The following is a 23651-nucleotide window of genomic DNA, read 5'->3' on the forward strand; positions in this document are numbered from 1 at the left end:
TATCAGATTGGTGACAGGGAGTTATTGGCCATCGTGCAGGCCCTTAAAGAATGGAGGCACTTGCTCGAGGGTTCGGTGGTTCCGGTTCTCATCCTGACGGACCATAAGAATCTGACCTACCTTTCTGAGGCCAAGAGATTGACACCACGTCAGGCCAGATGGGCTCTGTTCTTGTCACGTTTTAATTACGTGGTCTCCTACCTACCCGGTTCCAAGAACATCAGGGCGGATGCCCTATCACGGCAGTACTCCGAGCTGTCCAGGGAGGAGTCGATTCCGACTTCGGTCATACCTCCGAATCAGATCCTGGCCGCCATTCGCACCAGCCTGACCTCTCCCCTGGGTGAGCAGATTTTGGCGGCTCAATCTGGTGCTCCCTCTGGGAGACCCAACGGCAGATGTTTTGTGCCTGAGGAGTTGCGCACTCGGTTGTTGCGAACCTACCATAACTCCAAGACCGCGGGGCATCCTGGAAAGAATCAGCTGTCCTGGGCTGTTTCACGTCTGTTCTGGTGGCCTTCCCTACGTTCCGACATCGCCGCATATGTAGCGGCATGCTCCGTTTGTGCCCAGAGTAAGTCCCCTCGGCACCTTCCGTTGGGCCTTCTGCAACCCATAGCCACCGGGGAGCGCCCATGGTCACACCTGGGGATGGATTTCATTGTGGACCTCCCTGCATCCCGAGGCCATACGGTCATTCTCATGATTGTGGATCGGTTTTCCAAAATGTGCCACTGTGTTCCTCTCAAGAAGTTACCCTCTGCACAAGAGTTGGCCACGATTTTTGCCAGGGAGGTCTTCCAGTTGCACGGTTTGCCCAAGGAGATTGTGTCGGATCGGGGGAGTCAGTTTGTGTCCAGGTTCTGGCGCGCCTTTTGCTCCCAGTTGGGGATTCATCTCTCCTTCTCCTCGGCCTACCACCCTCAGTCCAATGGGGCCGCAGAACGATCCAATCAGGCCTTGGAGCAATTCCTTCGTTGCTATGTCTCCGATCACCAAAACAATTGGGTTGACCTTCTGCCTTGGGCTGAGTTTGCCAGGAACACGGCGGTGAACTCTTCCTCTGGGACGTCTCCCTTCATGGCCAATTATGGGTTCCAACCTGCCGTGTTACCGGAGGTATTCTCTCCCCAGGATATTCCGGCTGTGGAGGATCACCTTTCCGTCCTACGTGCTTCTTGGGTACAGATCCAGAAGTCCCTTGAGGCCTCTGCGCAGCGCCAGAGACTCCAGGCTGATCGCAGACGAGCGCCTGCTCCTTCCTACCAGGTCGGAGACCGTGTATGGTTGTCCACCCGCAACCTCAACCTTCGAGTGCCCACTCCCAAGCTGGCGCCTCGCTTTGTTGGTCCCTTCCGAGTGCTTCGCAGGGTAAACCCGGTAGCCTATGCCCTTGCGCTTCCTCCTGGCATGCGGATCTCTAACGTGTTTCATGTCTCCCTGTTGAAGCCACTGGTGTGTAATCGTTTCACTTCCTCGGTTCCTCGGCCTCGTCCGGTCCGAGTGGGCAATCATGAGGAGTATGAGGTGAGCAATATCCTGGACTCACGCCTGGTCCGCGGTCGGGTGCAGTTTTTGGTCCATTGGCGTGGTTATGGTCCAGAGGAGCGTTCCTGGGTTTCCTCCGCAGATGTCCATGCTCCTGCCTTGCTCCGAGCTTTCCACGCACGCTTCCCTCAGAAACCGTTTTTTGCTCCGCGGAGGAGGGGCCCTTGAGGGGGAGGTACTGTCATGGTCTTACCTTCTTGCTGTTCTCCTTCGTTTGACATGTGCTGGCGGCCATCTTGGTTTCTGGGTTTCTTGTAGCCTTCCACCCTGCGGCTCCTCCTTCCCACTGGGAGGAGCTGGATGCCTAGCTCATATATATAGGAGGTCTGTGGCTTCAGTTCCTTGCTTGGTCCTCCTGTGTTCACATGCTTCTAAGACTGCTGCTGCTTCTGGTTCCTGATCCTGGCTTCGTCTTACTACCCTGCTGGTTCCTGATCCTGGCTTCGTCTGACTACCCTGCTGGTTCCTGATCCTGGCTTCGTCTGACTACCCTTCTGGTTCCTGATCTCTGGCCTCTCAAAGACTCTGCTTCGGTTTCACCATTCGTTTGGACTTTTGCTTTACAGCTTTATTTTCAATAAAGCCTTCTTATTTTCACTTATCTCTTGTTGTACGTCTGGTTCATGGTTCCGTGACATTTGGACACCTTTAGATCATTTTTTAAATATTTAATTGCGTGTATTTTGTGTAGCTTAATCTTTAAGCCAATTTCTATAATCTGGTATAAATACCATAATAGTTTTAGTAGCCAAACAGGCCTCCAAAATTAAGGCCTTCCTGAACCCTACAGAATCCATTCACCACAGCCATGTATGAGATACCCAGATTCTGACGCACACATAGCTGCTCCTGCCTGTGCACCACTGAAAGCTCTGCCATAGAAAATCGGTGCAGGATACCCTGCATCAATATGCTATGCCAGGCTTTAGTGTAGCGAGAACAGGTAAGAGCACTGCATAGCAGATCGCTTCTCCTTCCTGTCCTCAATTCCCTACGCTATAACCTGGCAATGCTCATCGGTGCAGAGTGTCCAATGTTCTGAGCAGAGCTCAGGCAGGAGCAGCGATGTGTGCTCCTGCCAGTACAGCGCTCGCTGGAGAGATTATTGTAGAAGTCAGAATCCAAACACTGCATACATAGCTGCAGTGTATGGATTCTGTAGGCACTGCAGTAAACAGCACATCAGGAAGGCCAGAACTTTAGGGGCCTGTATGGCTTCTAAAAGAATAAAATGTATAAGTAATATATAATATAAAAAATAATTATAAATTTATATGGCTCGGTATCCAGACTCCATCTCTCATCTCCTGAATGATCTCCTAAGTCACTTTACGACCAAATCAGACTTCAATTTGCAACGTGGATGAACATTTTGGGTATTTATATGGACAAAAAAAGCTATGTTGGTGTAACTGTAGAATCTTCAAAAACCCTGTTTACTGCATATCTCAGCTAGAACTGCTGTCTGTGCAAGTATTTACAAAACAGTAATAGTAATGGAGCTAGAAAAAAAAAATATGCATTATCTCCAACCTGACAAGAAAAGGACTGTATATTTTGAGTTACAGTCAGGTCTATAAATATTGGGACATCAACACAATTCTCACATTTTTGGCTCTATACACGACCACAATGGATTTGAAATTAAATGAACAAGATGTTCTTTAACTGCAGACTGTTAGCTTTAATTTGAGGGTATTTACATCCAAATCAGGTGAACGGTGCAGGAATTACAACAGTTTGCATATGTGCCTCCCACTTGTTAAGGGATCAAAAGTAATGGGACATAATAATAATAATAATAATAATAATAATATTCATAGATCAAACTTTCAATTTTTAATACTTGGTTGCAAATCCTTTGCAGTCAATTATAGCCTGAAGTCTGGAACGCATAGACATCACCAGACGCTGGGTTTCATCCCTGGTGATGCTCTGCCAGGCCTCTACTGCAACTGTCTTCAGTTCCTGCTTGTTCTTGGGGCATTTTCCCTTCAGTTTTGTCTTCAGCAAGTGAAATGCATGCTCAATCGGATTCAGGTCAGGTGATTGACTTGGCCATTGCATAACATTCCACTTCTTTCCCTTAAAAAACTCTTTGGTTGCTTTTGCAGTATGCTTTGGGTCATTGTCCATCTGCACTGGGAAGAGCTGTCCAATGAGTTCTGATTCATTTGGCTGAATATGAGCAGATAATATTGCCCGAAACACTTCAGAATTCATCCTGCTGCTTTTATCAGCAGTCACATCATCAATAAATACAAGAGAACCAGTTCCATTGGCAGCCATACATGCCCACGACACTACCACCACCATGCTTCACTGATGAGGTGGTATGCTTAGGATCATGAGCAGTTCCTTTTCTTCTCCATACTCTTCTCTTCCCATCACTCTGGTACAAGTTGATCTTGGTCTCACCTGTCCATAGGATGTTGTTCCAGAACTGTGAAGGCTTTTTTAGATGTCATTTCGCAAACTCTTATCTGGCCTTCCTGTTTTTGAGGCTCACCAATGGTTTACATCTTGTGGTGAACCCTCTGTATTCACTCTGGTGAAGTCTTCTCTTAATTTTTGACTTTGACACACATACACCGACCTCGTGGTAGATTCTTGATCTGGCCAACTGCTGTGAATGGTGTTTTCTTCACCAGGGAAAGAATTCTTCCGTCATCCACCACAGTTGTTTTCCGTGGTCTTCCGGGTCTTTTGGTGTTGCTGAGCTCACCGGTGCGTTCCTTCTTTTTAAGAATGTTCCAAACAGTTGTTTTGGCCACGCCTAATGTTTTTGCTATCTCTCTGATGGGTTTGTTTTGTTTTTTCAGCCTAATGATGGCTTGCTTCACTGATAGAGACAGCTCTTTGGATCTCATCTTGAGAGTTGACAGCAACAGATTCCAAATGCAAATAGCACACTTGAAATGAACTTTGGACCTTTTATCTGCTTATTGTAATTGGGATAATGAGGTAATAACACACACCTGGCCATGGAACAGATGAGAAGTCAATTGTCCCATTACTTTTGGTCCCTCAACAAGTGGGAGCCACATATGCAAACTGTTGTAATTCCTACACCTGATTTGGATGTTAATACCCTCAAATTAAAGCTGACAGTCTGCAGTTAAAGCACATATTGTTCATTTCATTTCAAATCCATTGTGGTGGTGTACAGAGCCAAAAATGTTAGAATTGTGTCGATGTCCCAATATTTATGGACCTGACTGTACATACCAAGCTAAATGATCATGGCTGGATGGAATGATTGAGATACTACATTAGATGCTGGTGTAAGGTCACACACACTTAGAATGCACTTTACATACAAATGGAACAAATGTACTGAAACGGATGGAAAATGATCCATGTTCAATAAACACCATGGATGATATCATGGGCTGTAACTTATCTGCACAGTGGTTGTGACAGTCAAGAAAACATTACAGTTTGAAAATGGAAGAGATAATAAAAGATGCTAAAAATTATCAGCAATTCTGCATATAAATTGACATCTTAATTTTAATATGCATATTTAGCCATACAAACAGCCTTGAGAAAACATCGATGCATACTCCCTATACACAGTACCACACACCTTACTACAGTTTTGATTATGCTCTCAAGTTCATCAGCTGAAGGAGAGTTTCGACCTCCCGGTGGGAAGACCAGATTGATGGGATCAAAGAGCCTAGACAAGGATTTAGACAAGTAGGCAGCTTCGTAGGGTTGCAGGGAGTCTTTCAGCATTTTCTCTGGACTAAAGAAAAAAGAAATAAAATTATTCAACAAATAACTGTATCTCATCTTTCAAGGACACAGTTTACACTATTTCTCCACATATACCGTATGTTTCGCTTTATAAGACACACTTTTTTCCCCCCCATTAGTGGGGGGGAAATGGACGTGCGTCTTATAAACCGAATACTAGTGAGCACTTCCATTATGGAAGCTCTCACTAGTATGAATTAGGTGACGGGAGATGGGAGCGAAGTGCCGCAAGCGCTTGTAGTACTTACCCTTCCTGGTCTTCCTTTTTATTTTAGTCTGATCTGAGGTCTGATGGGGTCTAACATTGAGGGCTGATCTGAGGTCTGATGGGGGTCTGACAATGTGGGCTGATCTGAGGTCTGATATTTATTGGGGTCTGATCTGATGATCTGATATGAGGTCTGATGAAAAATATTTTTTTCTTATTTTCCTCCTCTTAAACCTGGGGTGCGTCTTATCATCGGGTGCGTCTTATAAAGCGAAAAATACGGTACATTATGTGGTATCTAAACAAATAGGTGCCCTGTACAAGAAAGGTCTATATTGGTTTCTAGTAAGGGAAGTTCACATTTTATTTAGTAGGTAACTGCTGAGAAAAAAAAAAAAGTTAAAAGGTCATTAAAAATAGCTTTTCTGTGACCGTATCCACACCTTCCTCGAGTATTGCCTTCTATGCATTATTCTTTATAACAACAAAATTTAATTATAATGGCAGTTTACCACTGCATATCTACAGGCTGCATGTTATAGAACAGGAGAAGAGCAGACTGATGCACATAGTTGTAGGAAAAGATTCTGTATAACTTGCCATTTATTCATTTACACCTCTACTCATTCTGGCTTAAGAGTCTGGTGGGCTTTTCTACTCAGTGATTGGCTGTTATCTCTGTATATACATTCATACAGAGATATCTGTCAGTCACTGATAACACTGCCCACTGGACTCCTAAGCCCAGAATTACCAAATTAATAAAAGGACAAGCTCTACTAATCTTTTTCCACAAAACTATATATCAATTCACTCATCTCCTCCATGTTGGGTAGGTGCCCCAAAACATAACCACACTTTTCTCGTGAAAATGTGATCCTCAAATTCTGAGAAATGCTTCTTTTTATTTTTATGCAAATAAAGTTATCAGTGTACTGCGGATGGGGCCACTCTGTTTGGTGCACCTGGCTTAAGCTAGTTTCACACTAGCGGCAAGGAACTCCGGCAGGCTGTTCCGGCGGGTGAACAGCCTGTTGGATCCGTGCTGCCGGTAGTGCACGCGTGCCCCCGGAATACCGCTCCAGCCCGATTGACTATAATGGGGGCGAGCCAGAGTTCCGGCGGCAGCACAGCAAACATGTCAATGGGGCCGGGGCGGTAGTGCACGCGTGCACTAGGGGCAGCACGGATCCGACAGGCTGTTCACCCACCAGAACAGCCTGCTGGAGCCTTGCCGCTAGTGTGAAAGTACCCTTACCCTGCATCATCCAGCTCTGAAATCTGAGGAACTGTCCATTGAACATGAAGGAGAGTCTTGGCTAGTGTTTTAGGTGGATTGAAGACGCACAAAATGGAGCAGGACAATCCAAGGTGTACTGAAACCTTATTTGCATAAAAACTTCAAATAAAGCATTTCTCAGGATTTTCACAGGAAAGGTATGGTAATTTTTGGGGAACCAACCCTACATGGTGGTATGTTTATTTTTAAACCAAATTTGGAGGTGAAAGAATCCCTTTAAGTGACGAAGATGCTACATTTTTATTCTTTACTAGCACACATAATTGAAACATTAATTCATTTGACACTAGAACTCGTCAACCTAACTAACTTCAAACATGATCATACACACAAGATAACTTTCAGCAGGTCCACTGAACCCATTGAGATAAAAAGACAAAAATTAAAAAAATAATCATACCCCTTGAACTTTTCCAAAGTTTTTCACATTACACAAACAAACTTACATGTATGTTTTGGGGATTTTATGTGATAGACCAACACAAAGTTGCAAGTATCTGTGAAGTGAAAAAGAAAATGATACATGCTTTTCAAAATTTTTAATAAATACAAATCTGGAAAGTGTGGTGTGCATTTGTATTCAGCCCCCAAGTCAATACTTTGTAGGACCACCTTTTGCTGCAATTACAGCTACTCTTTTGGGGTATGTATCTACCAGCTTTGCTAGAGGCTGAAATTTTTGCCCATTCTTCTTTCTTAAGTAGCTCAAGCTCAGTCAGATTAGATGGAAAGCGCATGTGAACAGCAATTTTCAAGTCTTGCCACAGATTCTCAATGGGATTTAGGTCTGGACTTTGACTAGGGCATTCTAACACATGGATATCCTTTGATCTAAACAATTCCATTGTAGCTCTGGCTGTATGTTTAGGGTCGTTGTCCTGTTGGAAGGTGAACCTCCTCCCTAGTCTCAAGTCTTTTGAAGCCTGTACCAGGTTTTTTCTCAGGGAGTGCCTGTATTTAGCTCCATCTATGTTCCCATCAACTTTGACCAGCTTCCCTGTCCCTACTGAAGAAAACCATCCTCAAAGCATGATGCTGCTACCAACATGTTTCACGGTGGGAGTGGTGTGTTCAGGGTGGTGTGCAGTTTTAGTTTTCCGCCACACAGTGTTTTGCATTAAGCTCAAAAAGTTTGACTTTGGTCTCAACCTTCTTCCACATGTTTGTTGTGCTCACTACATGGCTTGTGGCAAACTGCAACAGGACTTCTTATGGCTTGCTTTCAAAAATGGCTTTCTTTTTGCCACTCTTCAAAAAAGGCAAGATTTGTGGAGTACACAACTAATAGTTGTCCTGTGAACAGATTCTCCCACCTGAGCTCCTGTGGATCTCTGAAGCTCCTCGAGAGGGACCATGGGTCTCTTGGCTGCTTCCCTAATTAGTGCTCTCCTTGCCTGGGCTGTCAGTTTAAGTGGACGGCCATGTCTTGGTGGGTTTGAAATTGTGCCATACTCCTTCCATTATCGGATGATGGATTGAACAGTGCTTTGTGAGATGTTCAGGGCATGGGACATTTTTTTTTATAACCTAACCCTGCTTTATACTTCTTCACAACTTTTTCCCTGACCTGTCTGGTGTGTTCTTTGGTTTTCAAGATGCTGTTTGATCACCAATGTTCACTAACAAACCTCTGAAGCCTTCACAGGACAGCTGTCGTTATACTGAGAATAAATTACACACAGGTGGACTCTATCCAGGTGACTTCTGAAGGCAGTTGGTCACAATAGATTTTATTTATGGGGTATCAGAATACAGAGGGCTGAATACAAATGCACACCACACTTTTCAGATTTTTATCTATTAAAAATAATGAAAACCATGTATCATTTTCTTTTTACTTCACACACACTTGCTGCTTTGGGTTGGTCTATCACATAAAATACCAATAAGATACATATAAGTTTGTGGGTGTAACTAGAAACAATGTGGAAAAATTCAAGGGATATGAATACTACAGGGTGGGCCATTTATATGGATACACCTTAATAAAATGGGAATGGTTGGTGATATTAACTTCCTGTTTGTGGCACATTAGTATATGTGAGGGGGGGAAACTTTTCAAGATGGGTGGTGACCATGGCGGCCATTTTGAATCCAACTTTTGTTTTTTCAATAGGAAGAGGGTCATGTGACACATCAAAAATATTGGGAATTTCACAAGAAAAACAATGGTGTGCTTGGTTTTAAGGCAACTTTATTCTTTCATGAGTTATTTCCAAGTTTCTAACCACTTATAAAATGTGTTCAATGTGCTGCCCATTGTGTTGGATTGTCAATGCAACCCTCTTCTCCCACTCTTCACACACTGATAGCAACACCGCAGGAGAAATGCTAGCACAGGCTTCCAGTATCCGTAGTTTCAGGTGCTGCACATCTCGTATCTTCACAGCATAGACAATTGCCTTCAGATGACCCCAAAGATAAAAGTCTAAGGGGGTCAGATCGGGAGACCTTGGGGGCCATTCAACTGGCCCACGACAACTAATCCACTTTCCAGGAAACTGTTCATCTAGGAATGCTTGGACCTGACACCCATAATGTGGTGGTGCACCATCTTGCTGGAAAAACTCAGGGAACGTGCCAGCTTCAGTGCATAAAGAGGGAAACACATCATCATGTAGCAATTTCGCATATCCAGTGGCCTTGAGGTTTCCATTGATGAAGAATGGCCCCACTATCTTTGTACCCCATATACCACACCATACCATCAATGGTGCAGCACCTGAAACTACGGATACTGGAAGCCTGTGCTAGCATTTCTCCTGCGGTGTTGCTATCAGTGTGTGAAGAGTGGGAGAAGAGGGTTGCATTGACAATCCAACCCAATGGGCAGCACATTGAACACATTTTATAAGTGGTCAGAAACTTGTAAATAACTCATGAAAGAATAAAGTTACGCTAAAACCAAGCACACCATTGTTTTTCGTGTGAAATTCCCAATAAGTTTGATGTGTCACATGACCCTCTTCCTATTGAAAAAACAAAAGTTGGATTCAAAATGGCCGACTTCAAAATGGCCGCCATGGTCACCACCCATCTTGAAAAGTTTCCCCCCTCACATATACTAATGTGCCACAAACAAGAAGTTAATATCACCAACCATTCCCATTTTATTAAGGTGTATCCATATAAATGGCCCACCCTGTATTTCAAGGCACTGCAAGTAAAGTACATAATTGAAATCATAACCAACAAAAGCAATGTAATACTAATAAAAAAACATGTGTATGCCTACCCGAGTGAAGGATGTGAAACAAGCGATTACACAGAAGAGCTGTTGGACTTGCATTGACAAAATTATTATTATATTATAGTTGACTTTAATGTGAACTGTCTGACTTAAAGGGAACCTGCCACCTCTACTATGCTACCCTCACTGAGCGTTTCTAAATGTTCATTGTGTTACCCTAAACATATAAATTACACTTTTAATTTCATTTGCAGACGAATTCAATAAGTATTATGCATTTTTGTTCTTCCCACCTTTTATGCAAATTAACATAAAAGAGTCACATCTTACTTGTCTGACCAGAGAAGAGTCATATTTTCAAGCTCTGACTCATCTCAGGGTAATTTGCATATGGATCAAATAGTTTTTTTACACAATAAAAGCACACAGAGCTATGGGTACTGGGTATTGCGGATGTGCTAGCGGCCATCTAGCAGCCCATGTCCTCAGCTCTATACCCAAAATCCCGGTGACAGGTTCCCTTTAATAGCAATGAATAGACTTAAAGAGGACCTTTCACCGATTATTACACTATGAACTAACTATACAGACATGGAGAGCGGCGCCCGGGGATCTCACTGCACTTACTATTATCCCCGGGCGCCGCTCCGTTCTCTTGCTATGCCCTCCGGTATCTCCGTTCCCTAAGTTATGGTAGGCGGAGTCTGCCCTTGTTCTTCTGTAGCGCTGGCCAATCGCATTGCAGAGCTCACAGCCTGGGAGAAAATAACCTCCCAGGCTGTGAGCTCTGCTCTGCGATTGGCCAGCGCTAGAGCAGAACAAGGGCAGACTCCGCCTACCATAACTTAGGGACTGGAATCTCCGCCTACCATAACTTAGTGAGCGGAGATACCGGAGGGCATAACGGGAGAACGGAGCGGCGCCCGGGGATAATAGTAAGTGCAGTGAGATCCCCGGGCGCCGCTCTACATGTCTCTATAGTTAGTTCATAGGGTAAGAATCGGTGAAAGGTCCTCTTTAAATGGATTCTACTCGGCATATGCGTACTCACTCCTGATCTAGTTTCTTCATTGTGAAAACATCTCGTGTGTCATCTTCAATTTGCTGTAACTCTGGGACAAAATCAGAGTTGCCACTACTTGTAAAGGAACCTTGTAAGTTCTGACTGTATTGCTGGAGACGTTTCCACAAGTCATTGTACAGTCTAAGTAGTTTAGGATATTCTCCTTCAAAAGCCTGCTTCAGGAAGGTGGAAACTATGAGACAGAACAAAAATGTGGGCAATGTAAAAGTGAATAAGGGAGAGTGGTATTGGTAAAAGGTTTACAATAAAAACTCTTTAGAATGAAGTAGCGGATCACCAAGTAAAAGGTATCATTACATTTACTGTAGTTAAGCTAGCTTTAAAGGGCATTGTACCTGGTATAACAGTGAATGTCCTTGCGACAGACTCCCTTTAATACAGAGTATTTGGAGCTCAACAGTATATAACGAAAAAGCCATGTCATCACTCCATTATGTATATGACCAGACTTCAAACTATTCTTAACACATTACTACTGGTGAGAATAAAACCCTGTGGTCAAAATCTGTAATATAAATGAAAATATGTGGAATCGAGTAGCAGTTTTACATGTGAATTTTGCAGAAAACTTCACCCTCTACAACACAGTGGGTGAAATCTATGGTAGGAAATTCATTCATTATGGCCTAAAATGAGCACAGATTTTTCCACTGTATAGGAAAATTACATTCCTTTCAATTTAGTGAACCAATCATTTTCTAGCACTGAGTACATACAGTACACACATCCATGAAATAAGGTTATATTGTTAATCAGGTTTAGGGATGGGATTTGTGCAGCACACTTTGTCAAACTGTTCGAACTATGACCTCAACCACAGCAATGTCCCTGGATCAATAGGACAAACCTACAATACCTATATACCACTGTGTATAGAAAAATGTACATGTAACTTTATAAAAATGTGTGGTAACTACCATATCTACCGTTTAATTAAGACACACTTCTTACCCCAAATGTGGGAGAAAAATGGCAGTGAGTCTTACAAAGAGAATAATAATGAGCACTTTCATTATGGAAGCACTCATTAGTACAGAAGGACCAAGGAGCGGTGAGTGTAGCACTCTTAGTTCTTATATTACTCATTGCTCTTTGGTCTTCTTCCGGGTGCAACAATGTGCTGTGTCTTAACAGCGTACAGCATCAGGACGTAGTGAGCGCAAGTGCGTAATATGAACTGACGCTGTGCAACGCAGAAGGAGGAGCTTGCTGAATCTCCCGTGTGGTGGTGCCGTCTAGAGCAGAAGAGATAAGTTTTTTTATTTTCTGTCTGAACTGAGGGTTTGATCTGAGGTCTGACTTAGACTGAAAATCTGAGATCTGAGGTCTGATGAAGATTGGGGTTCTGGTGAAGACTAAGTCTGATCTTAGGTATGATAAGAATTGGGGGTCTGATCTGAGGTCAGGTCTGATTAAGATAGGGGTTATGATTTGAGGTCTGATGAAAAATATATACTTTTTCTTATTTTCTTCCTCTAAAACTTGGTGTGTCTTATGGTCAGGTGCGCTTTATAGAGCTAAAAATACGGTATTCATTGCTAATGTGAACATGCTATAGAATAAATACTATTCTATTACACTTACTAGATACATGTAAGATGAGGGTTGGTTATAACAGCTTGTACTGTCTAGGAGTATCTTTCATTTTATCAATAAAATAATAAAGCTAAACTTAAAACTGGGTACTAAATATTTTCTCAAACTTAGATGGAATAAAAATGTTCAAAAAATTAAACTTACAGGTTGTTGCCTTCTCAAAATGAGATGAAAGTATCTGTGTAACAGAATTCCAGAACGTGTACAGAATATCGGACTGACCATCCTAAAAAATACATACAAATAATAGAGACATTAAAAAGACAGCTAAAAATGTTCCAAACTCCCACTGTATCCTTGTTAAAACTGAATTTCCCCCTTTATGTCTGTGTATGCGCTTGCGACTAATGTTATGTGATGATCCAGATCACACAGGGCTTGTTTGTAGTCTTTAACCATGGAGACACATAGGTCTGATTAAAATTGTATATTCAAAATTACAGGATATTTTTACTCAAGACAGCTTGTACAGGGATGCAGCAAGGGAGGAGTGGGGGGCGGGGCACATGCCCCAGACGCAGAAGTTTCCCCTGCAGTCCACACATTCCAATGCTGGGCTGCGTAGGAGGAGTGGGCAGGCCCAGGGGTCAGCAGTGGGATGTGTGTGACATTTACCATCCCCTGTTTATGTGGTTATTCTTTTTGTTCCATCACAGCGAACTTGTTCTTGTTTCAGCACCAGCAAAACCCCCGGATGCAAGGTGTATTGGTACCGCCGTGTACCCTATAATAGATTTTATCAGGTGTACATTACGGGTGTCATTTACAAAGACTGGCTTTTTATGGCAATCTTTATTCCCCCTCTGCACTGCCGGAGGATTAGCCTAATTTATGAATTTACGTGCACCACCGGCAGTCCGAGCACCTGGAGTAAAAACTACTCAGGCCCCTGAGAACTTTTTTACTCCTCTTTTTTTTTTTTTACTCTTTTATTAACAGGAGAGAAACAGCAGTGATATCTTACACTCCATATTACAGACCAGAATACAATCAGAAGTATAGAATCCACAATTACATTTTCTCTAACTATTGCACTGTTGCAAATATTTTATCACAATGTTAGAAATAGCAGTACAAATTACACGTAGATGGCCCCATTAAACAGACTGAGCAGAGGAGCTATGAACAGATGTGGGGCTAGGCACATTCTCGAAGTTGAGTACAGAGTGTGGGGTGACCCACACCAAAGGCCCCAAACCTTGTCAAAATTTCTGAGGTTTATTTCAGTGTTAAAATATCAACACAATATATGGTAAAATCAAAATTTATCTGTGATTTCCACATGCTTAATGTCGGTGTATTGGGGCTATACCATCTCAGAGCAATACACTTGTGTGCAATGAACAACGATTCCCTCAAAAATATTGTCATATAGTGGTCCCAACTATCTTCACTCAATATTCCTAGAAGGCAATCTTCAGGAGTGCGTACCACCTGGACTGGCAATAAAGTGGAAAGAAAGACTGTCACCTCTCTCCAGAAGGCAGCAATTGGGCTGCATCTCCACATCATGTGTCAGAAATCCCCTTCCAGTTCCCCACAACATGGACATGCCGTGGATGGTGATCTGCCCATTCTATATAACCTGACTGGTGTGAGATCTGTCTGATGAATGATGTACAGCTGAATTATTTTATTATTGACTGCTGGTAATACTTGTAAATGTGATTCCAATAAATCCACTATTGATTCCTCTGTAAGTGTGGGTATCTGTATTTTCCACTTGTCTATTACTGTGAGGGGGGTGGCACTGGCTTTCACATGTATCAAAAGTGAGTATATTGCTGAGACTAGTCCACTAGGAATCTGGGTTTTAACGACTCCAATAAGTGGGTACTTAGAGATGGTAGTGGTATTAGGGATCAGGCGCTTGCTTTGTATGGCAGATCTAAATTGTAGATACGAAAAGAAATGGGTTCGGGGGATGTCATATTTTTGTGAGAGAGTCAAGAACATCATTAGCACTCCCTGGTCAAGAGTTTTAACCCCTGCCGATTTCCATCTGTCAGCCCCCATAACCACCTGTACCTGTGGCATTGATTGTCCCATAGGGGTATATCCGAAACAACATCCGCAAATTGGGACATTGATTTGGCCTCTTTCCAGATTATTTGTGCCAACCTGTGTAACGGCATCAGTTTAGATAATGTTTAAAAAAATACTTCCGAGGTGGGCAGCTGTATACCAGCTATGAATGAGCCACAACTGGCCCGCTAGGTAGTATATAAAATAATCCGGAAGCGCCATACCGCTCTCTGATTTTAGGCGCCGTAGTGTATCTAGGCTTAGTTTAGCCCAAGACCTGCCCCAAATGAAGACCCTAGTCAGGGAATCCATTTCTTTGAATACTGATTTGGGTATATGCACTTCTGAGTGTTGTAAGACGTACAAAGCCTTGGGGAGTATAATAATTTTAATTAAATTAATGTGTCCTGCTACAGAAATAGGCAATGATTTCTAGCTTTGAAATTTGTTCCGTATGTGTTCAATTAAAGGGTAAATATTGAGCGACAGGACCCAGGAATGTCACTTAGTGATATGGACACCTAGGTACTTGAATATGTCTACCACCTTCAATCTTGCCACATGAAAGAAGCCTGTCCAGTCTGATCTGCCTAAAGGCATGTACACAGTATTATGACTCTGATTGTTGTGATAGCGATCTATCCCTTGTAAGACTTCTATGTCTGGCCTGCATAAGCAGATATAATCACTGCGGACAATCCTCAGCAGATAGTTGAACTCACCAATACCGTGTTAATCCACAAAGTTGCTTTATTCTGTACATCAGACAACAGGATACAGCAGAATGAATGGATCTCAGTATTATGCTGTCAAGAGATGATACTTTCTTTAGCCTACCATGAAGAATACATGTGTCCCCGTTACATGTGGCCTGTTAGCTGCATCCATGATACAGGAAGTGCTGTACTCCAGAAGAAGGGTGGAGCATTGCAAACAAAGGAAATAAGTCATAGATCTCAGGGTAGGGAACATGGAAAAAACAAGTGCATTACCATAAAATAGCATATAACTAACCATAGACATATCCATAGGAAATGGTTCAAAGAATAAACTATATAAATTCCCATCTACATTAATGTAAATATGAACTGTGTAACAGCATACTCCCCGTGTGGCATTGTAAATGTCACTATTTACACCATAACGGTAGTTATACAAATGCAAATAAACAACAGTGCAATTTGCTTTGATGTCTAAGGACCTGAAAGACATAAAAGAAAACATGCGTATAATGCAACAACCATGTAAGACCTCAAGTTGTATCAATTAAAGTTCAAGACACTTCCTTCTTGAAGTCACAGGTAGAATCCAGCAGCATACGCAAGCAAGTTCATTCTCCAAAGGGCAAGAGCAGAATAAGTTTTGTGATAGCTCTGATGAAAGTCTTTACAGTCCATTGTCTTGCAACTTTCACCTCCACCTTGCGTACCATACCGTCAGCACTAGGAACACTCTTTACAATAAGTCCCATAGGCCACTCGATTCTTTCGGCTTGCTGGTCCTTGAGCAGAACGAGATCTCCAACTTGTATGTTAGGGTTTGGGCGTTGCCATTTCTTGCGTCCTTGCAGAGTAGAAAGATACTCCATCTTCAAACGATTTCAGAAGCAGTTGGAGAGGTGTTGTACTCGCTTCCACTGGTCATAGCACAGATTTCCTGCTTTAAAGTTTCCAGGTGGAACAGGAATGAACCCAAGTTTGTGGGTAAGCAGGGTAGCTGGGGTAAGGATAGTTGGGGTCTCTGGATCTTTGTCAGGTTCTAGAAGACTGAAGACATCAGCTGTGGTTTCTTCTGGATTATCCAGCAGGAATTCAGGACCTGTTAACCAAGAAGAATTTGCAAAGACACTTGCAGACACTGGCCTGGTGGCATGATCTGCAGGATTAATTTCAGATGGGACATAATGCCATACACATAGAAATGTTTAGTCTGGTTGTATATGGAGCCCAGAACAACTTTACTGTCTGTGTAGAATTTGGTGTCATCTATCTGAATGTCTAGCTCACGCAGTATGAAATCTGCAATTTCTAGAGCTAGCACAGTCCCACAAAGTTCAAGCCTAGGAATTGTGTGCTCAGGCTTAGGTGCTAACTTAGCTTTCCCAAACAGAAACCCTATGTGGGTTTGATTAGAGGAGTCTCTCGCCTTGAGGTAGGCAACAGCCGCTATGGCCTCAGTAGATGCGTCTGAGAAGATCTGAAGCTCTTTTCTCTGACTTGTAGCAAGGGAAGCGGAGGTGTAGCAGCATGGTATACAGATTCTATCTAAGGCATGTACAGATTGTTTCCAGGACTCCCACTTTGAAAGCTTGTCTGATGGCAGTGGAGAGTCCCAATCTTTAATAGACTCTGAGAGCTGTATGATGATGGGAGCCACAAATCCCACTGATCGTATAGACTGTTCACCACTGACAGAACACCACGCTTGGTAAATGGCTTGTCTGCAGAGCTGACTTAAAAGCCGAAGGTATCTTTTAATAAGTCCCACCGTAGGCCAAGACTTCTCTGTACAGGTGGCATGTCCATTCCCAAATTTAAGTCTTTAAACCCTGTAGCATGATCACCAGGTTGAAAGGCTTTCATAACAGCAACACTATTTGAGGCAATCTTCGGAGCAGGTCTATGGCTTCTTCGTCTGTAGGTAAAGACTTAAGTCCATTGTCAACATAAAAGTCTCTCTCAATGAAGTGTCGAGCATCCGCGCCATACTCCTTTTCTCCATCAAGGGCAGTCCTTCGTAAACCATATATTGTAACAGCGGGTGAGGGACTATTTCCGAAAACATGTACCTTCATGCGGTATTCAATAATCTCATTGTCCATGTTGTTGTTACGGTGCCACAGAAACCTTAGGAAGTTCCTATGGTCTTCGTGTACAATGAAGCAATGAAACATTTACTCAATATCAGCAGTTTTGGCAACTGGTTCTCTTCTAAACCTCATAAGTACATCTACTACAAGGTTGTTGGTTTGATTCGGCGCAGTGGGAAGAACAACGTTTAGGGATACGCCTTGATGCTTGGCACTGGAGTCAAATACTATCCTGATTTGTTTTGGCTTATGTGGATAATACACTCCGAAGAAAGGCAGGTACCAGCACTCATCGTGTCTTTGAAGTGGTGGCGCTGGTTCGGCGTGATCATTGTCAAAGATCCTTTTCGTAAAGGCAATGAAATGGTCCTTCATTTCAGGCCTGTCCTTTAGTGTTCGTTGAAGTGAGTTGAGTCTGGATAGAGCTTGTTCACGATTGGTTGGGAGTTTGGCCTTTGTAGCACGAAGAGGTAATGGTGCAACCCAGCTGGACTCATCCTGAAAGAATTCTTTGTCCATTATTTTGATGAACTCTCTGTTTTCAACTTACAAGGCTATTTTGTTATCATCACTTGTAGCACAAAACACTGTGGTACCAAGGTTGTCACAAAGAACAGGAGTAACATCAGGTACTTGGATGATATCAAGAGGCTTCTCCTTTACTTCATATTGGTGAGGGCACTGTTTGAAGTGGGATGCACGTCTATTTCCCAAGTAAGTTTTGAAGGAGTGGATCTCAGATGACGTACGCATCCTGGCCAAGCATACATCGCCCACTATTACCCAGCCTAGGTCAAGTCTGTGCATAAGGGGCATCGTCAGGTCCATCGCACTGGTCGCATACTTTATGTACTCTGAGAATATCCCTTCCTAGCAGGACAAAGATTTCAGCGCTCATGTCCATTGCAGGAATCTCATCAACAAGGTGCCTTAAGTGAGGATGTTGATATGCACCTTCTGGAGTGGGAATCTCATCCTTTTACTCTGGTATATGGTCACACTCAACTAATGTTGGCAGGAGTATGCTCTCTCCTTCGTTGATATGAGAAACCATGAACCCATCGACCCTTCTGCCGAAGGTGTCTACACGACCAGAACAGGTTCTGAGAGTATACGGTGTGGTGTGACCCTCTAAACCAAAGATCAAAGAATTTAGGCTTAACCAGGGATCTGTTGCTCTGTTCATGTATTATAGAATACATCCTAGCAGCTTTCTCAGGATGACCCTTTGGGTATATCTTGACTAGGTATATCTTGGCACAGCACTTGTGGTCCATGCCTTTTCCACAGACTTCTGTGCATGATGAAGAAACATTATCTTTGGCTGGGGCATGACTTTGTTGCTCCCCGCCATGATTTGAGACAGGGGTGGAGGTAGGTAACTGCTGTTGGTTGTCTGGAAATGGAGTAGGATGCATAGCAGAAACATGTCTATCGCTACTGTATTAGTGCACTTGATGACAACTTTACAGTCTTTAGCAAATGGCTATAAGAAGCAAAGCACATGTAGCATATTCCAAGTTTCTGGAGAATCTACCTGCGCTCTTGTAAAGTCTTTGCCCTAAGCCCACGACATTTCTTAAGAGGGTGAGGCTTCTTGTGAATAGGACACTGACGATTAGGGTCTTTATCTCTGTCATCCACAACGCCCTGATTAGTAGGTGAGGTTGTGAGGACTGAGAAGTCTGTCCTTTTAACAGATATTGCTCTATTAAAGTCTCTATGTTTAGCTGCTGTGTTATCATACCTTGATGATGATGATGAAGCAGGCAAGTTGGGTTCACTGAAGCTGAAGCTGGGATTGTTTCTCGTCCAGGCTTAATCACTAATGAACCAGCAAAAATATGAGAATGAAGGAAAAGATACGTTATAGTCTCTTTTGTACCTTGAGCCCTGTTGTGCCCATTTTGCTTGCAGGCTGTATGGCAGTTTAGACACCACTGGGTTGACCCATATGCGGTGCCCAGGAAGCTTAGTCCAGGTAGACTTGGGTCTGTCTTTGCCAACTCTATCTCCAGGAGGAGGTCACTTAGATCTTGTACCTTGCGATAGTCTTTGTTCCCTATTTTTGGGAAGTTTTGCAGTCTCTTAAATAGAGCGCTTTCTATGGGTTCAGAGCTACTATAGGCTTGCTAAAGTCTTGCCCATGCAGCAACAAGACCTGCATCTGGATGGTCAACATGTACTGCTCTCAATCTTTTAACACGATCTGCAGATTCTGGCCCCAGCCACTTTATGAGCAAATCAAGTTCCTCCTTAGTAGTAAGGTTGAGATCAGCAAAAGCAGCCTTGAAGTTTGATCTCCAAGCCCTGTAGCTCTCTGGACAGCCGTCAAACCTTGAGAGGCTGGTGTTAATGAGCTCACGGCGTACCATATTTCTGGCAAAGTCATTCAAGTCTGATCTCTCACTCTTTGGTGTCAAAGTAACTTGTGGAACCCCTTGGGTGTGAAAGTTCTCTGCTGATGTAGGAAGGGCAATCTTTAACAAGGGGCAAAAGGGGCAGCTGCCCCTGGCCCAGTTGCTCCTGGGGGGCCCAAGGCAGCTTCCTCTTGAGCCCTGCTGGCCACTGCCCTGGGTGTCAGGCTGTCAGCTACACAGGGGGGTGCTGCGCTGCCATGCCATGCCTGCCGGCACTCCAGGCAGCGAACTGTGAGAACTGTGATTTTCTTGGGAGAAAAGACCTTAGATGACATCATCACCATGTGACCAGTAACCTAGCAATATTACTGGTCACATGGCTATGAGGTAATCAAAGGTCCTTTCTACCAGGAGTGTTGCTGCAGGAGAAGTTTGCCTTAACTGTGGAGCTTTTTTTGTGAAGATTACATCAGGGAAAGGTGACAGGGGCTGTTATGCTAATATACTGTAAGCTACTGTATAGGGTGGGGTGCTGTATAGTGTGGGGTGCTGTATATTGTGGTGTGCTATACTGCTCTACTGTATACTGTGGGGTGCTGTATATTGTGGTGTGCTATACTGCTCTACTGTATACTATGGGGTGCTGTATACTGTGGGGTGCTATATATTGTGGTGTGCTATACTGCTCTACTGTATACTATGAGGTGCTGTATATTGTGGGGGGCTGTATACTGTGGTGTGCTGTACTGCCCTACTGTATACTGTGGGGTGCTATACTGCTCTACTGTATACTATAGGGTGCTGTATACTGTGGGGGGCTGTATACTGTGGTGTGCTATACTGCTCTACTGTATAGTGGGGGGTGCTGTATATTGTGGGGTGCTATACTGCTCTACTGTGTGCTGTATATTATGGTGCGCTATACTGCTCTACTGTATAATGTGGGGTGCTATACTGCTCTACTGTATACTATGGGGTGCTGTATACTGTGGGGTGCTATACTGCTCTACTGTATACTGTGGGTGCTGTATATTGTGGTGTGCTATACTGCTCTACTGTATACTATGGGGTGCTGTATATTGTGGTGTGCTATACTGCTCTACTGTATACTATGAGGTGCTGTATACTGTGGGGGCTGTATACTGTGGTGTGCTGTACTGCCCTACTGTATACTGTGGGGTGCTATACTGCTCTACTGTATACTATAGGGTGCTGTATACTGTGGTGTGCTATACTGCTCTACTGTATAGTGGGGGGTGCTGTATATTGTGGGGTGCTATACTGCTCTACTGTGTGCTGTATATTATGGTGCGCTATACTGCTCTACTGTATAATGTGGGGTGCTATACTGCTCTACTGCATACTATGGGGTGCTGTATACTGTGGGGTGCTATACTGCTCTACTGTATACTGTGGGGTGCTGTATATTGTGGTGTGCTATACTGCTCTACTGTATACTATGGGGTGCTGTATATTGTGGTGTGCTATACTGCTCTACTGTATACTATGAGGTGCTGTATACTGTGGGGGGCTGTATACTGTGGTGTGCTGTACTGCCCTGCTGTATACTGTGGGGTGCTATACTGCTCTACTGTATACTATAGGGTGCTGTATACTGTGGGGGGCTGTATACTGTGGTGTGCTATACTGCTCTACTGTATAGTGGGGGGTGCTGTATATTGTGGGGTGCTATATTGCTCTACTGTATACTGTATAGTATGGGGTGCTGTATACTGTGGGGCAGTGGCGTAGCTAGAAATGACTGGGCCCCACAGCAAATTTTTTAATGTGGCGCCCTCCCCCAGTAATTTTTTTGCAACCCTTTCCTTTCATGCCGCCCCCATTCCTGTGGCTACTAAAGATCGCTTTCTCAGGCCCGGCAGCTGTTCCATCTGTTTTCTACACTGTCTATACTGCCACTGTATATAATTTAATTGTGTAATACTGTTGAGGGGGCCCTGACAAAGTCTTTTAGTCCTCCTCCTCCTGAATGGGCCCATTCTGGGTCAGGGCCCCAAAGCAGCCGCTTCGTCTGCTTCCCCTGTAGCTATTCCCCTGCTGTGGGGTGCTGTATACTGCAGTGTGCTATACTGCTCTACTATAAACTATGAGGTGCTGTATACTGTATAGTATGGAGTGCTGTATACTATAGGGTGCTATACTGAATACTGTGGGGTGCACAGTTCTGTAGTTCCATGGAGAAATCCGGAAAGATGGAGACCCTGGTGTTGTCATACTTGATTTCTTGTCGTCGTCTGGCTAGTGCCAGTATCCGGTCTCTATCTTTGCAGTTGAGAAATCTTGCAAGCATAGGTCAGGATGGGGCCCCTGGTGGGGAGGGGGGTCTTGCTGGTACTCTGTGAGCCCTTTCTACCGCATATGCCGGAGATAAATTTGCATCTGGGAAAAGTCATTTCATCCATTTTTCTATAAACTCGTCCGGAGTGCGGCCTTCCGCTCTTTCAGGCAAGCCAATAATTCTGATGTTGTTTCTGCGAAGCCTATTTTCAAGGTCGTCTGCTTTCTGCTTTCAGAGCTCTGCTTTGGTATTGAGATCAGATATGGATCAGTGTGTTAAACCCTTTCTCTCAGGTTGTGCAGGTCTTGGCAAGTAGCCCCAGGTCAATGTTAACTTCATCTAGTTTCCCTGTGAGAGATGTCTTGCATGCTGTAATTGCCTCCAGGACGTAAGCTGATACCTGTTTAAGTGTGAGCTCGTTATGGTCCTCCTCAGAGGAGTTAATGGGTGCTGATAAATCTGACGTAGTACTAGCCCTGGTATGCACATTCTGCTGCGGTAGTGGTGACCGCAAGCTCCTATGTGGTTGTCTAGCAAATTCCCACAGTTTTTCGGCTGCGTTCTGTGGTTTTTGCGGTTGTTATGTCAGGATAAAAAAGGTGGACAGTAGGTAAATCTGAGCTCAGGGCCTTTTGAAATTAAGCATATTTTCCTATTCTATGACGCTGCCAGTAGGAGTCAAAGGGTGTTCCCCCCTGGGGTTATATTTGACTCTAATGAGTGGGATTATGAGTAGTGTAGAAGTTCAGACAGCAGGGATATTTTCACAATTAGGAGTATTTAGGAGGCTGTAGCTGCGCTGTGTTGCTGAACTGGTTCCTTAGGACTCTGCTCAGGCAGATAGTTGTGCTGTTCTGGGCTCCTCCCCCTTCTTGTTGCTTCGGGGAAGCAGGCCAGATGGCCGAATGGCGGGAATTTGGCTATCTCCTCCGCTGTAAACTATGTACCCCGCCGGCTCCCGGTCCCCACCAGGCTGAGTGGGCTCTGTGCGCTCTGCAGACCAACCGTTCGTCTCCAGCGGTACACGCAGCGCAGCTCCCGGAGGTGACCTTTTTCCTAGGAGGTGACCTTTTCCCTCTCCCTAGCCTTGAGGCCTAGTTCTGTGTCTCTCCCCTCCCATGTATTCGTGACACCTAGCTACACTTCTGGCTTTGAGTGACAAAATGTGTACATATTCTTTAAATTACATTAGTATTTATTTTAAAGACACTTTTTTTTTTTCCCGAGACTTAAATACTGTTTACCTATCCTCTGCATAGGTCACCAGTATATGATCGGTGGAGGTACGACAACCGGGAACCCCGCCGATCAGCTGTTTCAGAAGGCTGAGGTGCTCACAGTAGCGAAATGGCTTTTTTTCAGCTTTCCCCAGACCATGTGAAGTCGCATTCTCACACAACAGCACAGAAAACACTAATGTATGTCTGAAAAAACAGTCCATGTGTAATTATTTGGCCTTAGGAATAGAAG

The 23651-nt window shown here is 43.8% G+C and overlaps 1 protein-coding gene across 4 annotated transcripts in view; it reads right to left on the reverse strand.

Moving 5' to 3' along the window:
* Positions 1-23651, reverse strand: part of COG5 (component of oligomeric golgi complex 5) — a 413671-nt gene that overhangs the window by 125485 nt on the left and 264535 nt on the right. For 2 of the 4 annotated variants that reach the window (XM_040412840.1, XM_040412831.1), the window contains exons 11-14: positions 12833-12914; positions 11060-11264; positions 7265-7315; positions 5138-5299 (exon numbers count right to left, since the gene is read on the reverse strand). In XM_040412840.1, coding sequence (XP_040268774.1) covers positions 5138-5299; positions 7265-7315; positions 11060-11264; positions 12833-12914 — 500 coding nt within the window. The remainder of the gene's footprint in view (positions 1-5137; positions 5300-7264; positions 7316-11059; positions 11265-12832; positions 12915-23651) is intronic. The other 2 variants (XM_040412854.1, XM_040412847.1) reach the window with 1 other exon arrangement.

This window comes from Bufo bufo, chromosome 1 (assembly GCF_905171765.1).
Source record: "Bufo bufo chromosome 1, aBufBuf1.1, whole genome shotgun sequence".
Lineage (NCBI taxonomy): Eukaryota > Metazoa > Chordata > Amphibia > Anura > Bufonidae > Bufo > Bufo bufo.